The sequence below is a fragment of the Cervus elaphus genome, chromosome 9 (assembly GCF_910594005.1).
Source record: "Cervus elaphus chromosome 9, mCerEla1.1, whole genome shotgun sequence".
Lineage (NCBI taxonomy): Eukaryota > Metazoa > Chordata > Mammalia > Artiodactyla > Cervidae > Cervus > Cervus elaphus.
This window is the reverse complement of record NC_057823.1, coordinates 84,062,362-84,079,184: the sequence shown is the minus strand read 5'-3', so window position 1 is coordinate 84,079,184 and position 16,823 is coordinate 84,062,362. Positions and strand designations below refer to the sequence as shown.

At 35.7% G+C, this 16,823-nt stretch overlaps 1 protein-coding gene across 2 annotated transcripts in view; it reads left to right on the top strand.

Moving 5' to 3' along the window:
* EDIL3 (EGF like repeats and discoidin domains 3) overlaps nt 1–16,823 on the top strand; it is a 469,087-nt gene that overhangs the window by 321,329 nt on the left and 130,935 nt on the right. For both annotated transcript variants that reach the window (XM_043913549.1, XM_043913548.1), the window contains 3 exons: nt 899–1,054; nt 2,569–2,713; nt 10,738–10,922. In XM_043913549.1, the coding sequence (XP_043769484.1) occupies nt 899–1,054; nt 2,569–2,713; nt 10,738–10,922 (486 nt within the window). The remainder of the gene's footprint in view (nt 1–898; nt 1,055–2,568; nt 2,714–10,737; nt 10,923–16,823) is intronic.

Here is a 16,823-nt window from a genome sequence, read left to right as displayed (position 1 = left end):
GCTTTATAGCAATTTGTCAAGATCATTAAAACATTATCTTTCTTCTGAACTTGAGATTTTAAAGACATCATAAAGGCATTTTAAAGTGAATGCAACAATTTTTAATGTTTGCCATATATGTAGAAAATATTTTTCTTACATGGTAGGATTTAATGAATTATTATGTTGTGTTAAAAGGAAATTTCTATTTAAATATGAGAAAAATGTTGAAAAACTTCTTAGGTGATAATTATGCTATAGTAAACTATTATATTATGACTTGGAATGGGGAGAAAATATGGAGAAAAAACATCAGTTAGAACATCTCCATATAATGGCAAGTATTTGGTGAAAAACTCTCCATGATGAGTGTGTACTTAACACACAGGAGAGACTACAGTATAAAGATTCAGAAACCAAAGATATGTTTGTATTTGTTTTTTGTCACCATTGTTGTCTTTCCTTTTTTTTTTTTTATTCTAACACCCAAAGATCTCAGGGATTTGCATGTTTTAAATTAAGGAAATTTCTTGAAGTCTAAAGCAGTTGAGACACAGTAACAGTTATTTTGGTATTAGTTTCATGATAACATCATTGAGGTTATTTTGAGGAGATAATATGCTCATTTTTCACTTTGCTAACACATACTTACATATCATAATCATCAAATGCTTTCAATACTTATATTTTGGGGACATATTACTCTTCTTAAAACTTGTTCATATATATTGCTTTACTTTAAAAATGAAAAGTATACCATTAGAGAAAGGCATTTTGAAGCTAAGCTTGATATAGACTTGTTTTGTACTATTTTAAATCTTCACTAATAAATAAAAATGTACCATTTTCAAATATGATACTGTAAGCATTGTTATCTGAAAGCAGTGAAATTATAGTTGATTGTGCCTTATCTCCTCAGATCAATTTACAAAGAAAAATGAGAGTTACTGGTGTGATTACTCAAGGAGCCAAGAGGATTGGAAGTCCAGAGTATATCAAATCCTACAAAATAGCCTATAGTAATGATGGAAAGACTTGGACAATGTACAAAGCGAAAGGCACCAATGAAGACATGGTAAGACTTCCATGTCATGCTTAATTTGAATGTAACCTGTCATATGTAATCTATTACCAAGTGACTACTGCATATTCAGAAGTTTTATGTTTTTGAAAATAAATTTATAATTTTTTAATAGAAAAAAATGTAAAAACAGTGTTATGGAGAGGGTAAGGAGTTATCCCAAATTATCAGTGTATAGTAGCGACCATTTAAATCTTCCTCAGATTTTAATTAGTGGGCCTATGAACACTTTATCACAAGGTTAGCATAGTCCTATGCATGAGAGTTAAGTTTTATTTCAACAATAGTCAGCTTTAAATTTCATTTTATTGCTTTGACAGATCATCCCTCTCCTTAAATAAATATAGATCAAAACTGTTAATTTTAAAGAAAAAATAAAATTTTTAAAGAGAAACACCAAGTTATAGGAAAGATAAATATCTTTCTATACTTAATATCTTAATATTGGAAGAAATTTTTATTATTCAGCAGAATAAAGTATTTTAGAGGAGTATTTATCTGTGTGCATCTTCCATAAGGATATTCAGTATCTCCTTTGCCCTTTCATATATTTCCAATTTTTTAATTAATTTTAACACAAATTTCTAATTAAAAAAAAATCAGCACTGTAGCTCATTCTGTTTAAAACTGAGTCATTAAAATAGACTGATAAATTTTATGAAAGATTTTTTTAATTACCTTATTAAATGAATGTAAATAGGTTTTTTGATTACTGGGTTATATAAAAGATAAAGTGAAATGAGATTTAAAGGAATTAAAAATAACACATTTTAGAGATAAATTGATTTTTCACTGGAGATATATATAAAGAAATATGAGTCTTTTATCCAGTGATATGGGACTTGAGGACTCAGACCCTAAAGCATCATAAATTTGATCACAGCTTTAGAGAAACTAAGTGGTCAGGAAACAACATTGAAGGCTGGTTCCTAAAACAACATATATAATTACTAAGTAGCAAAATGAACAGATAGACCCAGATCCCGGACTAAGTTGAGGAAGCATTTCCCTTTAGAAGCATTCCATTCTAAAGGACTGGACTTAAATTGATAAGCCCAACATAGGAGGGTATCGATTAAGCCATAGGTTACAGTGGTTTACAGCTTTAATGAGGATTCTATCTATAGGTTTTAGATTTGCTTCTGATGGCAAAATAAGCTAAAGTTGCTTAGTCATGTCCGACTCTTTGCGACACCATGGGCTGTTTAGTCCATGGAATTCTCCAGGCCAGAACACTGGAGCGGGTAGCCTTTCCCTTCTCCAGGGGATCTTCCCAACCCAAGAATTGAACCCAGGTCTCCCATGCTGCAGGCAGATTCTTTACCAGCTGAGCCACAAGGGAAGCCTGATGGCAAGGTGCTGTCCAAATGCTCCAGACCTCTAAATTATTTAATCCAATCTTTGAGGGATTTGGTTGGGTAGGATATAGGGTCAATATTTGAAAATAGGTTTTTTTTTTTTTTTAAGCTGCAATTAATAATTTTAAACTCTGTTCTTTCTTTATATAGGTATTCCATGGAAATGTTGATAACAACACACCCTATGCTAACTCTTTCACACCCCCCATAAAAGCTCAATATGTGAGGCTCTATCCCCAAGTTTGTCGGAGGCATTGCACTTTGAGAATGGAACTTCTTGGATGTGAACTGTCAGGTGAGTCTCATGTTATCTATTTTTGTACTCTCTTTAAAGGAAAACAAAGCACAATTGTATGTAGTGTGTTGCTAGCTTGCAGCTTTTCAATATTCATAGATACTCATTTTTGCTACAAAATGTCTAGGACTTGGTTCAGTGAGAAGGAGCAAGAGGGAGAGAGAAAAAGTTAAACAGGTTCTAAAACACACTACAGAATAGGATTAATATAGAAGGGGCAATGTGTTTCTTTTAGTGGTCAAAGAAAATACAACCAATTTTTACTGGAAACTCTTGTCAAATTAAAATGTGTCTTTTTAATTTTAATAGCAACTATGATTTATGTTTTATGACAAAATTTCAGTGAAAATTGGAATCTGCCTGACCTCATAAATTGCAGTTACATTTAATCTATACAGCATAGAAAAGTAAGCTTTTTGTTTGTACATCTACCATAAGCATTTAGTTTCATCTTTTTTTTTTCTTTAGGTTTTCCAAAACATGTAAATTTGTCATTGTTTCCAAGGAGACAATACTTTAAAAACCAAGATTGCTACTATAAATTCCTAGATCATTATTATCTAGCAACTTACCTATTACCCAAAAAGTGGTTTTTAAACACAAAGATAACTACCAAAGGACTCAAATTTAAATAATCCTAGTCCTCCTGGAGCTTCAAGACTAGATATAAAAATGAAGACTTCATGACTGGGTCTCTCAGTTGTTCACTTTCAATCTAGCTAGGTTCTGAACGACACAGAAAATCTTGCCCAGGCATTTCACTGTGCTATATTTTTCATGGTGGTTCTTACATTTCTGTCATCAACATTTACAACTCTCTTTGTCACTATGGCCTGAAATTTTGTTGAAACTACTGTGTTTTTAAGAAAACTAAATAGCCATGTGTGTCCCACTTTTTAGTATAACCTCCAAGTATGAGAGACTTTTATATTTACAGACATTCCATTTAGTTAAAAATAGGACACATCCCTGCAAAGAGACAACTGAGAGCATTTTATTCATTTCAAAATGTTGCATATAATGGTTAAAACGCACACTTTATATCTATTTACCTTCTTGGGTTTATTTGTGATGTTAAGAAAGGGAATGGTTTTTACGGAAATGCAAGTGACTGTTCAAAACAACCAAACTTTAAATGAACCCTTTTACATTGAAAGGAATTAGAGGCACTTGGGCAGATGAGTGAATCTATTTTAAGAATCACATTTTCATACTATATATGGGTTTCCTTTATGAAGCAATCAATGGTACAGATTTAGTACCATTAATTATCCCAATAGGGACGTTTTCCCTGTTTTGGTAATTCGAGCAGGCTTACTGACTCCCCGTAAAGCTGGCAGAATTATTGCCGCACAGTGTTTATTTTGCATGTGGCTGCATCACCACAGGCCAGTATCATCCTGAACTCATTCATCATAAAGCAATCAAGAGGAAGCCCTTGTGTGATGAAGTCTGCTGCAAGTTCTATGCTTTTTAGTTGGTGAACATCACCTTCCCCAATTTTTCAGTCTTTAGATTCATGAAGGCCAGTCTCAGACATGGTACAGTTTACACCCTTAAGATATGAATATGTTTTACTTTCAAGTTTGACACGAGGTTATACCTGACCCTTTGTGGATCTTCACATTTTCAGAAAGAAGTCATACCCCATCTCCTGACCCCACAAATTGATTTTTTAAAAGTATGCAGGGAATAATATCTCTTAAGGAATGTTTATAAAAGCTAGGGCACCTCAACTGTAAAAATAATCAGTTGTGTTGTTAATACTTTATTCTGTTCAGCTATTGTCCATAACATGGATACACATTGTCCATGCTGGTGAAAGAGTTAATTTATATGTATAAAATATTATGGATGAGAAGGAAAATTCATGGTCTGAGGCACATTGGCAGGAGAGGCTAGCTATAACACTTGGCAATAAACAGTAACATAATATACCAAACTATTTCCCACAGTCCAGTGCAACAGTATATAGCCCTAGGCTGCCTTATAGGAGTCAACAAACTGTTATAAGATCTCTCAGCATAGGAGATAGCAGTTAATCATTTCCCAGACACTTAAAAAAGAAACTTCCCCAATATTCTCTGAAAGAGATGTGACTTAAGATGCTTAGAATGAAATGGATCATGATCATAATTAGTAGAGGAATAATCATTCATTCATTCTTTGAGCAAATTATTCAGCACTTCCTCTGGGCTAAGTGGTGGACAATAAAGTGGGCAATGAAATGAATTCTGTTGGTAAGCAGAAGTGGTCAAAGTAAAGGTGCTCCTTTTCTATCCAATACATCAAGTACTGTGTTATATCACAAAAGGAGAAAAACAAAAATGTTTCCATTCACTTGTGTCTCTTCCAAGAGCCAAGTAAGCAATAGTACAATGTTCCCATGGCAAGGTAGGAAGAGGACAGAGAGTTGGTGGTGATGATAGATGAACAAGTCAGAAGTCAGACTGACTATTATTATTATCAGTCATAATACAGAGAATGCGTGTTAATTTAGAACTGCTTGAAGACAAGCAGCATGCTACTAAGACTTTAGAACTTTCTGGAATCTATGAGATTTATCATGAATTTTTGAGGATATTAGCAGTTGGTCATGAATTTTTTTCTTTTCTAGAATTTATATTTAGAATCTAGAACTGTTTATGAGACCTGCGGTATAGATCTCCTATGGCAGCAAGACTTGAGCTAAGACATCCAATTGGCTGAACCTCTCTGTCAGTTTTTGTCATTTTGCATAGATAGGAGTTTCCTAGAAGGTGCAGGTGAAGGCAAACATGGAAGAGCCTCAAGAAGGAAGAGCTGATTTAGATTGACTAGAACAGAAAGCAAGTAATTGTAGTTAAGAACTAGTGTTATCAAAGAAGAGTGTAAGCCACCTCTCTTAGACTACACTTAAAACACTTAGTTTTAGAAACTGCAGTCAGTCATAATATATTCTTTAATACCCACTTATATGCCGACTTGTGGCCTTAACATTGTCACCTGTTGCAGTGAATTTTATGGAAATAATAAATCAGCTAACATTTGCTGAATACTAGCTACATGTCAGCACTGTTTCTAAATAGTTGATGAACTACTTTTTAAAAATACTTCTTTGAGGTCATTTTTAATATCACCCCTCCAATCAAGAAACATCCACAAGCCTATTATCCTTCTCCATCAGAGTACAGATAGAGTGAAAACCACAATCACAGAAAACTAACCAAACTGATCACATGGATCACAGCCTTGTCTAACTCAATGAAACTATGAGCCGTGCCATGTAGGGCCACCTAAAACGGGTGGGTCATTGTGGACAGTTCTGACAAAACATAGTCCATTGGAGAAGGGAATGTTAAACCACTTCAGTATTCTTGCCTTGAGAATTCCATGAATAGTATGAAAAGGCAAAAAGAGATGACACTGAAAGATGAACTCCCCAGATTGGTAGGTGCCCAATATGCTACTGGGGAAGAGTGGAGAAATAACTCCAGAAAGAATGAAGGGGCTGAGCCAAAGCAAAAACGATGCCCAGTTGTGGATGTGACTGGTGATGGAAGTAAAGTCCAATACTGCATAGGAACCTGGAACGTTAGGCTGATGAATCAAGGTAAATTGGAACTGGTCAAAGAGGAGATGTCAAGAGTGAACATTAACGTTTTAGAATTCAGTGAAATACAGTGGACCAAAATGGGTGAGTTTCATTCAGATGACCATTACATCTACAACTGTGGGCAAGAATCCCTTAGAAGAAATGGAGTAGCCCTCTTAGTCAACAAAAAGTACAAATGCAATATTTGGATGCAATCTCAAAAATGAAAGAATGATCTCTCTTCTCTTCCAAGGCAAATGATTCAATATCACAGTAATCCAGGTCTATGCCCGAAATCTTCCCTGATAATTCAGTTGGTAAAGAATCAGCCTGCAATGCAGGACACCCCAGTTCAATTCCTGGAGAAGGAATAGGCTACCCACTCCAGTATTCTTGGGCTTCCTTGTGGCTCAGCTGGTAAAGAATCTGCCTGCAATGCAGGAGACCTGGGTTTGATCCCTGGATTGGGAAGATCCCTTGGAGAAGGGAAAGGCTACCTGCTTCAGTATTCCGGCCTGAGAATTCCATGGACTGTATAGTCCATAGGGTTGCAAAGAGTTGGACATGACTGAGTAGCTTTCTGGGAAAGATTGAGGGCAGGAGGAGAAGGGGATGACAGAGGATGAGATTTATTGGATGGCATCACCGACTCAACTGACATGAGTTTGGGTAAGCTTCAGAAGTTGGTGATGGACAGGGAGGCCTGGCATGCTGCATTCATGGAGTCGCAGAGAGTCGGACACAACTGAGTGACTGAACCGAACTGAACTGAGCTGAGTGGCTTTTGCTTTTCATGCCCCAGATACTAATGCCAAAGAAGCTGAACAGTTCAATGGCAACCTAAAAGACCTGCTAAACTTCCAACAAAAAAGATGTCCTTTTCATCATAGGGGACTGGAATGCAAAAGTAGGAAGTCAAGAGATCCCTAGAGTAACGGACAAGTTTGGCCTTGGAGTACAAAATTAACAAGGCAAAGGTAACAGAGTTTTGCCAAGAGAATGCACTAGTCAGAGCAAACACCCTCTTCCAACAACACAAGAGATGACTCTATACTTAGACATCACCAGATGGTCAATAACAAGATCAGGTTGATAATATTCTTTGCATCCAAAGATGGAGAAGCTCTATACAATCAGCAAAAACAAGACTGTGACCTGACTGTAGCTCAGATCTTGAACTTCTCATTGCAAAATTCAGATTTAAATTGAAGAAAGTAGGGGAAACCACTAGACCATTCAGGTCTGACCTAAATCAAATCCATTATGATTACACAGTTAAAGTGACAAATAGATTCGAGTGATTTGATCTGATAGAATGCCTGAAGAGCTGTGGACGGGGGTTCATAAGATTGTACAGGACACATGGATCAAAACCATCCCCCCAAAAAAAGAAATGCAAAATGGCAAAATGGTTGTTCAAGAAGGCCGTACAAATTGCTGAGAAAAGTAGAGAAGCCAAAGGTAAAAGAAAAAAGGAAAGATATATTCATCTGAGTGCAGAGTTCCAAAGAATAGCAAGGAGAGATAAGAAAGCCTTCTTAAGTGATCAAAGCAAAGAAATAGAGGAAAGCAATAGAACAGGAAAGACTAAAGATCTCTTCAAGAAAATTAGAGATACAAAGGGAACATTTCATGCAAAATGGGAACAGAAAAGGACAGAAATGGTATGGACCTAACTGAAGCAGAAGATCTTAAGAAGAGGTGGCAAGAATATACAGAAGAACTATACAAACATATCTTAAATAACCACACTGGTGTGATCACTCACCTAGAACCAGACATCCTGGAGTAAGAAGTCAAGTGAGCCTTAGGAAGTGTCACTGCAAACAAAGCTAGTGGAGGTGATGAAATTCGATCTGAGTTATTTAAAATCCTAAAAGACGATGCCATGAAAGTGCTGCACTCAATATGCTAGCAAATACGGAAAACTCAGCAGTGGCCGGAGGACTGCAAAAGGTCTGCTTTCATTCCAATTTCAAAGAAAGGCATTGCCAAAGAATGTGCAAACTACCGCACAGTTTCACTCATCTCACACACTAGCGAAATAATGCTCAAAATTTTCTAAGCTAGCCTTCAATAGTACATGAACTGAGAACTTCCAGATGTTCAAGCTGGATTTAGAAAAAGCAGAGGAACCAGAGATCAAATTACCAATATCCATTGAAAAAGCATTGAATGGATCATTGAAAAAGCAAGAGAATTCCAGAAAAACATTTACTTCATTGACTACACTGAATCCTTGGACTCTGTTGATCACAACAAACTGTGGAAAATTCTTAGAGATAAGAATACCAGACCATCTTACCTGCCTCCTGAGAAATCTGTATGCAGGTCAAGAAACAACAGTTAGAACCAGACATAAAGCCAAGGACTGGTTCCAAATGGGGAAAGGAGTACGTCAAGGCTGTATATTGTCACCCTGCTTATTTAACTTATATGCAGAGAAGTGCCAGGCTGGATGAAGCACAAGCTGGAATCAAGATTGCTGGAAGAAATATCAGTCACCCCAGATATGCAGATGATACAACCCTATGGCAGAAAGTGAAGAGGAACCAAAGAGCCTCTTGATGAAAGTGCAAGAGGGGAGTGAAAAAGTTGGCTTAAAACTCAACATTCAGAAAACCAAGATCATGGCATCTGGTCCCATCACTTCATGGCAAATAGATGGGGAAACAATGGTAACAGTGACAGACTTTATTTTCTTGGGCTTCAAAATCACTGCAGATGGTGACTGCAGTCATGAAATTAAAAGACGCTTGCTCCTTGGAAGAAAAGTTATGACCAACCTAGACAACATATTAAAAAGCAGAGACATTACTTTGCTGACAAAGGTCCGTCTAGTCAAAGCTATGATTTTTCCAGTAGTCATCAATGGATGTGAAAGTTGAACCATAAACAAAGCTGAGTGCCAAAGAATTGGTGCTTTTGACCTGTGTTGTTGGAGAAGACTCTTGAGATTCCCTTGGACTGCAAGGAGATCCAACCAGTCAATCCTAAAGGAAATCAATCCTGAATATTCATGGAAGGACTAATGCTGAAACTGAAGCTCCAATACTTTGGCCCCCTGATGCAAAGCCTGACTCATTGGAAAAGACCCTGATACTGGGAAAGATTGAAGGCAGGAGGAGAAGGGGACTACAGAGGATGAGATGGTTGGACGGCAATACCGACTCAATGTATGTGAGTTTGTGCAAGCTCTGGGAGTTGGTAATGGACAGGGAGGACTGCTGTCCTACAGCCCATGGGGTCACAAAGAGTTGGACATGTCTGAGTGACTGAACTAAACTTATTATTATCACCATTTTACAGATGATAAGACTGAGGCACAAACAGGTTTAGTAATAGGTGCAAGGCAACACAGCTAGTAAGTCAAGCGCCATAGAGTGTGAAGAGATGGCATTGATCAGAGAAGTCTAATATTTTATCTTGGTTTTCTTGACGATCACACTACCTTGTGTGTTCTTTGGCCAAAATGTAAAATTTTACAAATGAAGACTCAGCTGCTGTCTAATGTAATCATAGAATCACACTACATTTTACAAGGTTCATGAATGTAATTTTGTCACAGTTGCAACTCAAGATAACAAAATCCTGTGGATATGTACACACACATGGACTAGATTTTTCAAAGACAAACAAACCCAAATTTCCACCATGTCACACCTGAAAATATATGTGGCAGATTTGAGAATCTTCAAAAAATATCCACTACTAAAATTTATTGAGTATGATCGAAACACAAAAGTTTTTGAAAAGGCTGTCCGGTCGTGGTTTTTGCTAGAATTAGCTCATCTCTTCTGTTACCTATTAGTTTAAATTTTATACTAGCACAATGCAGGGCACATGGTAAACACTGAATGAATAATAGCTTCTTACCTTCCAAAACAAGCCATATTGGTACTATAAGAGTCACTGATAACGATTAACAGGCTTCTTGGAAAATAAAATGCTGTCCAGTTTAGAATATACCATTGGAACAGTTTGTGAAAATGACATTGTCCTGGGAGAATTTTCATTTGCAGTGTTATAGAAACAGATAAAAGAAAACCAAATATATTTTCTGAGAAAATGTTCCAATTTTAAGGACAAAATGAAACTGTTGAAAACCAGGGGTGCGTCATGAGGCTATCAGTAATGAGAGGAGAGAGCATTTCAACATTGTTTTCATTGTGCAAAATCATATATCAGAGAAAAGTAGTTTGAATTGTCTGTCTTGTTTTCAATTTTTCCAAAATATACTCAGACAAAATAGTTTGAATTGGCTATCTTGTTTTTCGATTTTGTTTCAGATTTATTTCTGATTATAGCCTTTTTTTGAATTTAGATGCTCTCTCTTTGGGGGAATGAATAGCATTATGCTTAATCTTCTCTTGCCTATCTAAAATGAATGCTGCAGACTTTCAGGGTGATAAATTATTTTTCTCATGGCACCCTTCTCATTTTCTCCCAGGCTGTTCTGAGCCTCTGGGGATGAAATCAGGACATATACAAGACTATCAGATCACTGCCTCCAGCATCTTCAGAACTCTCAATATGGACATGTTCACTTGGGAACCAAGGAAAGCCCGGCTGGACAAGCAGGGCAAAGTGAATGCCTGGACCTCCGGCCACAATGACCAATCACAGTGGTTACAGGTAATATTTTCTAAAAATGTCTCACAACCCACTGTCATTCTTCCTTGTAAGGTTTCCTGTTGGTTAGGTGACTGTCGGAGTCATTACCTTCATGCTAATTTAAATGTGTCTTCCTGTTTGGCTTAACTAAATGGGTAAAACAAAAATTCCTTATGAATCCATTTTCATGTGTTGTTTTTACTCTCATGTTGATTTATAGATGCTACTGTCAGATTGAGGCAGCAGAGTGAACCAAATCTCACTATGTATAGGTCAATTCAATTGATTATGTGATCATTTGCATTTTAACTCTCATCTCTTCTAATGCTCTGTGTCAATATTGGTTTGAAAGCATCACAGCAGAAATCCAAACCACCTTGAAATCATGCCACTGACCCGCAGATTGTTCCCATAGAATCATGACTCATGGGTTATTAGCCCTTTACCTGTGGTTGCTAAGCAATGGAATGATTTGATAACATTCTCATAAGAGTGCTTGCTTATAGAAGGAAGGCATAGACATTGCAGAGTATGTTTATCATTTGCAAATGAGGTAAGGTTACAGTCAGTGCTTTTTAAAACAACCTTCTTGAAATGCACTTATTTGTGGAGTACTTTTAAGTAGGGACAAATTTGTTAATGTCTTCTGTGGCAAAGAAAAGTAAGACAGCTTAATTCCATCATAAGCTCATTTTATTTGAGAAAGATGAGTTCTCCTCTTACTGATTTTTATGCTGCATTTATGAGTTGCAAAGTTGTGGTAATTCATTGTATTTCTGGAAATAACAAAAACGATTACAGTAGCAAATCTCACCCCTCACCAAACCAAATTTGCACATATGAAATTGTTCTTACCAAGTCATCTGAAAGTTCTAATAGTCTCTTCTTTCTTGACCTTACTTTTCCCTATTCTTACTTTTTCACTATTCTTATTTTTTTTCTTTACTGTCCCGTGACATTCTGTCTGGATCTTTATTGATATGAAGCTTTATTAAGGTCTCGCATTACCATATACTATACATAATTATGTATGTCTTCCTCCTTTTACTATTCTTTGAGCTTTTTGAAGGTAGGTTTTATATACATACATAAAACAGTCAATATTTATCACCCCACAGCCCAGCCTTATGTCCTTGTGTATAAGCAGCAGTACTACTAAATGAAATAATTCACTTGATAAATGTTTGTGATGCACCTGTGAAGCATCACATAGCATGATAAATAGTGATGGCACAGAAGCGAGCAACACAGTTTGTATTCCTGAGACATCACCTGTTTCATAAACCATATTCTTATTTGGTTTGGATGACACCACACTTTGTTTATCTTCATCCTTTTAGCTGATACTTCCACTGTCCTTCTCCAGGCCACCCTTCCAAGTTTGTTATCTTCCTAACCACTCTCACCAACTCCATACACTCACCTTAACTAATTTAGCAAGAACTGGTTATTTCAACTACTGGAATGGATTCAACTGCTTTAACATTCTATTACTTCTCACCATCCCCACTGCCACTTCCAAGATCTAGGCTACTGCCCTCTTTCACCCAGGTTTTTGCAGAAACCTCCTAACCAGCCTTCTGGCTTCTGGCCTTACTCTCTAAAAACCTATTTCCAAGATTGCCATCTGTGTGAATTTTTTCCGAAGTGTAGATGTGATTCTTTTACTCCTTTTTAAAACCCTTCAGTTGTTCCCTCTCAGCCACAGAATAAAGGACAGCTTCCTTAAGATAGCCTGAAAATCTGTTTGTGAGTTGGCCTCAATTCATCTCTCACCACCCTTCTAAATTTGCTTCAGTTTCTCAAACTAAACAACACTCTCTCTCTCTTCCCCATCCTTTATAAATATCCTCTTCCTGGAGAAAGAATGGAAAGAACACCTCTGCCCACAGTATCTCAGCCCTCTGTTGGTTAAATACTTCAACTGGAGTTTCGATGCGCTTTTCTCTGGGAAGGCTTTGCTGCCAGCTCCATCCCGTACCACACCTGGCTTAAATTGTCTCCTGGATATACTGTGTCCTGTGTAATTCTCTCACGGTCCATCGTCACAATCCACTGGAAATTGTGTTTTCATGCTGCATTACTTGCTCAGGGCAGATGGAACCACACTTGTCTTTTTTCTACTTTCTCAACCTGTTGTCCAGTACCTAACTAAATAACCGGTCACAACATCGGACACGTGGTAGGCACTCAGTAAATGCTGTTTTTGCCTTGTTAATGTATAACTGATTTATAATATTGTGATGGTTTCTGTGTACAGCACAGTGATTCAATCTCACACACATATATATATATATGTAAGATATATATATATATTCATTTTTAGATTCTTTTCCCTTATAGGTTATTACAAAATATTGAGTATAGTTCCCTGTGCCATACAGTAGGTCCTTGTGGGTCATCTTTTTTTTATATATAACAGTGTGTATATATATTAATTGCAACTTCCTAATTTATTCTTTCCCCATCCCCTTTCCCTTTTGGTAACCATAGGTTTGTCTTCTATGTCTGTGGGTCTGTGTAAGTGATAGCGTATGATATTTGTCCTTCTCTGCCTGGCTTACTTCACTTAGTACAATAATCTCGAGGTCCGTCCATGTTGCTGCAAAGGGCATCCCTTCATTATTTTTTATGGCTGAATATTTTCCATTGTATATATATGCAACATCTTCTTTATCCATTCATCTGTAGCTGGATATTTAGGTGTTTCAATGTTGGCTGTTGTAAATGTTAATAGTGCTGCAGTGCATGTATCTTTCTGAATTATAGCTTTCTCCAGATAGATGCCCAGGAGCAGGATCTCAGGATCATATTATAACTCTGTGTTTAGTTTCTTAAGGAACCTCTGTATTGTTTTCCACTGTGGCTATATCAGTTTATATTCTCACAATCAGCACTGTTGAATGAAAGAATGAATTAATCCATCAAAGTATTATTTAAGAAATTGATTTGTACTTAAAATGCAAATAATTTGATCCCCAGTTTGAGACCAACTGCTAATATCCTCAAAATTTTGAGTAATATTTCAAAAGTAAATCTAAAAGATATTAAAAGTCTAACCTTTTTAATAAAGGAACTGAATAGCCTTTGTGAACTTTTCAAGATCTTAATTAGAAGAAACCATGGAGAATTTCCTTTCCATTTGTTAAACTTGAATGGTGAAGTTAAACTTGTTCTTTGTCACTATATAATACTTTTAAAATTGAAAACATACCAGTCATATCTCAGATTCACTAGGTATGGCTAATATTTGTGAATCATAATGCCATGTGAAATAAAATAAAATATTTTACACCCCATAAGTAATTTAAAAAGGCTGGTAGACTCTAGAAATACCCACATAATGGTATTGCCAAAGGAAAATTTCTTTAGAAAGATAAAACAAGTATTTTTACGTACATGAATCAGGGTGTAATGTTCAGTGCAAACCTTCATCCATCACGTTTTTTAAGATGACTTTTCATCTGTCTTCTTAAAGTCACTTGCCTGATGAAATTGATTCATTCTGTTGGTGACAGATTTTCTGTCAATTCAAGGACCAGTTCTTTCAGTATGTCTATTCTTTTGTTGTGTCAAAACATATTCAGAATCTCCAAGGCAAGGGAAATTGACATCTTTATTTATTTTTTTCTTTTTTGACATCATGCAAGAAAATGTCCAGAACTGTGACTATTTTTAGTGCTTTCTCCTCAAGAGAGTAGAATCTGTTCAACTGTACATTGTTATACTTGTATCTTTGTTGAAAATAAGATTAATATTTTCATAGATAATGTATCGGGTGATATTTTTAAAATTTTTGGTGTACAGTCAATTTTTATCATTATTTGGGGTTTCTGAATTTATAAATTTTAGCTGTAATCTTAACTAAGATGCATTGCTTTAGAGAAATAGCACTTCAGAACAGAAACTATGATGGTAATTTAAATTCTCTTCCTTCATTATTGATCTCCTGCTAATTATTTTTTTTAAATGATTTTATATGCCAACTATACATGTAACCCTCTAATAATGAGAGTTTTATTTAAGTTTTATATTTTTTCCAAAACTTAATCATATATTATCTGGAAATACAATTGAAAATGAATCATCAAAAACCCTTTATGCCCAATTGTGATATATTTTAAGGAATACTTGTGCATTCTTTTAAGAAATTCTTATGTATTCAAATATCACTTTAATATTTATTCTTATTATTACTCTAATGTTGCTTCTAGTCTCTTCTCTAAAGTCAGAATCTCAGAAATTCCTCAACCAAATGTTCTTGTGGGATTTATTTGTAGTGATCTCACCTAATTGATTTGCTTCCTTGAGCTACTGTTAATCTTGTAATCATCATAATATTTCTGTATGAACCTGGCAGAAATGTGTTAAGTCCACAGGCTGTCCTAAGTGAGAGGTGTTTCTCAGACCTCTGAAAAACTATTATCCCGTATATGTTTGATGGTCTCTTAAGCTTTAAGCAGGAAATTCTATCAGTGTGTTTTCCAGAAGCCTACAGAGGTTAAATTGTAAGTCCTGCTTTTAAAAAGTCTTACTACACCTAAGTTGAAAGGTCATAATGCAATCATTCCTGACTTGGAATTGAACATTCTTAACACATAGTTACACTAGATTTTAAACCCTGTTTTCAGATAAAGTGACATTTTAAACAAATTGAATTTACAGAGATCTTTTAGAATCAAACCAGGCCCCTCAGTCCATGGAATTCTCCAGGTAAGAATACTAGAGTGGGTAGCCATTCCCTTCTCCAGGGGATCTTCCCAACCCAAAGTCTCCTGCGTTACAGGCAGATTCTTTACCATCTGAGCCACCAGGGAAGCCCATAAGATAAAGTGACATTTTAAGCAAATTGAATTTACAGAGATCTTTTAGAATCAAGCTATTATCTCCTGTAATTTTTTCTAAGCAAAACCCCAGAAATTTTGTTGGGTATTAACATGAATTAAATAAGACAAACAACAGAAAAGAGGAAGCACATAGTGAGTACTCAGCAATTAGTTCCCTTCTTTCTCTTGCTGGTGGCTTTTGAAAACACAGGAGAACATCATCTGACACCAATTATAACCAAGCAAAAAGATATGCATACGTATTTTTGCTTCTTCCAAAAGGAAATTTCCAATAAAACTATGAAATGGAAATATCATGAGTTCAGTTACAGACTGAGCAATGTTGATAAACTATATACATTTGCATTGGCAAGCAAAAATTGTAAATATTTGTACCTAGGCAACATCAGCTGTTTTTCAGATTTTTTACCTGAGAGTAGTAATAATATTATTACTCACTTAAAAAGAACATTATGTCATTTAGCAATGTTCTGTACTGAAATCATGCCCTTTTTAGAATGGCTACATGCTTTTAAAGTTCATTTTCAGGATGTTTTCAAAAGATTGAGTAAATTCCCTTTTGTTTATGCTCAGGTTATACAAAGTGATTAAAATTCAGCATGAGATTAAGATGTTTAGTGACATTCTATCAGGAGTAGGTGTATTATTGTTGATAATCTTAAAAATTGTGAAGAAATATTTTGCTGTAGTAGATGCATCTAAACAAAGAACACTATGAATTAACTTGCATTGATTAAAAACTTCTTTTGAATAAGACATCATAAATTTTCTGTATATATACTCATTGCCCTATTTACTGGTGGTGACTATAGAAAATGGATAACTCACCATCTGTAACTGAATCTATTAAAATATTTTCAGATTTCATAAAGAAAAGCATAATATAAATGACTAATAGGAAGAAAAATGTCACAATGTCACTTAAGAAATGACCTTTTGTTCTGTTTCATGAGACATTTGCTAATTTAAGGTAGTTTGAATAGTATTTCAACCAAATTAGTAGAATTAATAGAGTTGTTAGACTGCATACTTTAATGCTGACCTTTGTCAAAATTGCAGCTAACCCTACACAGCT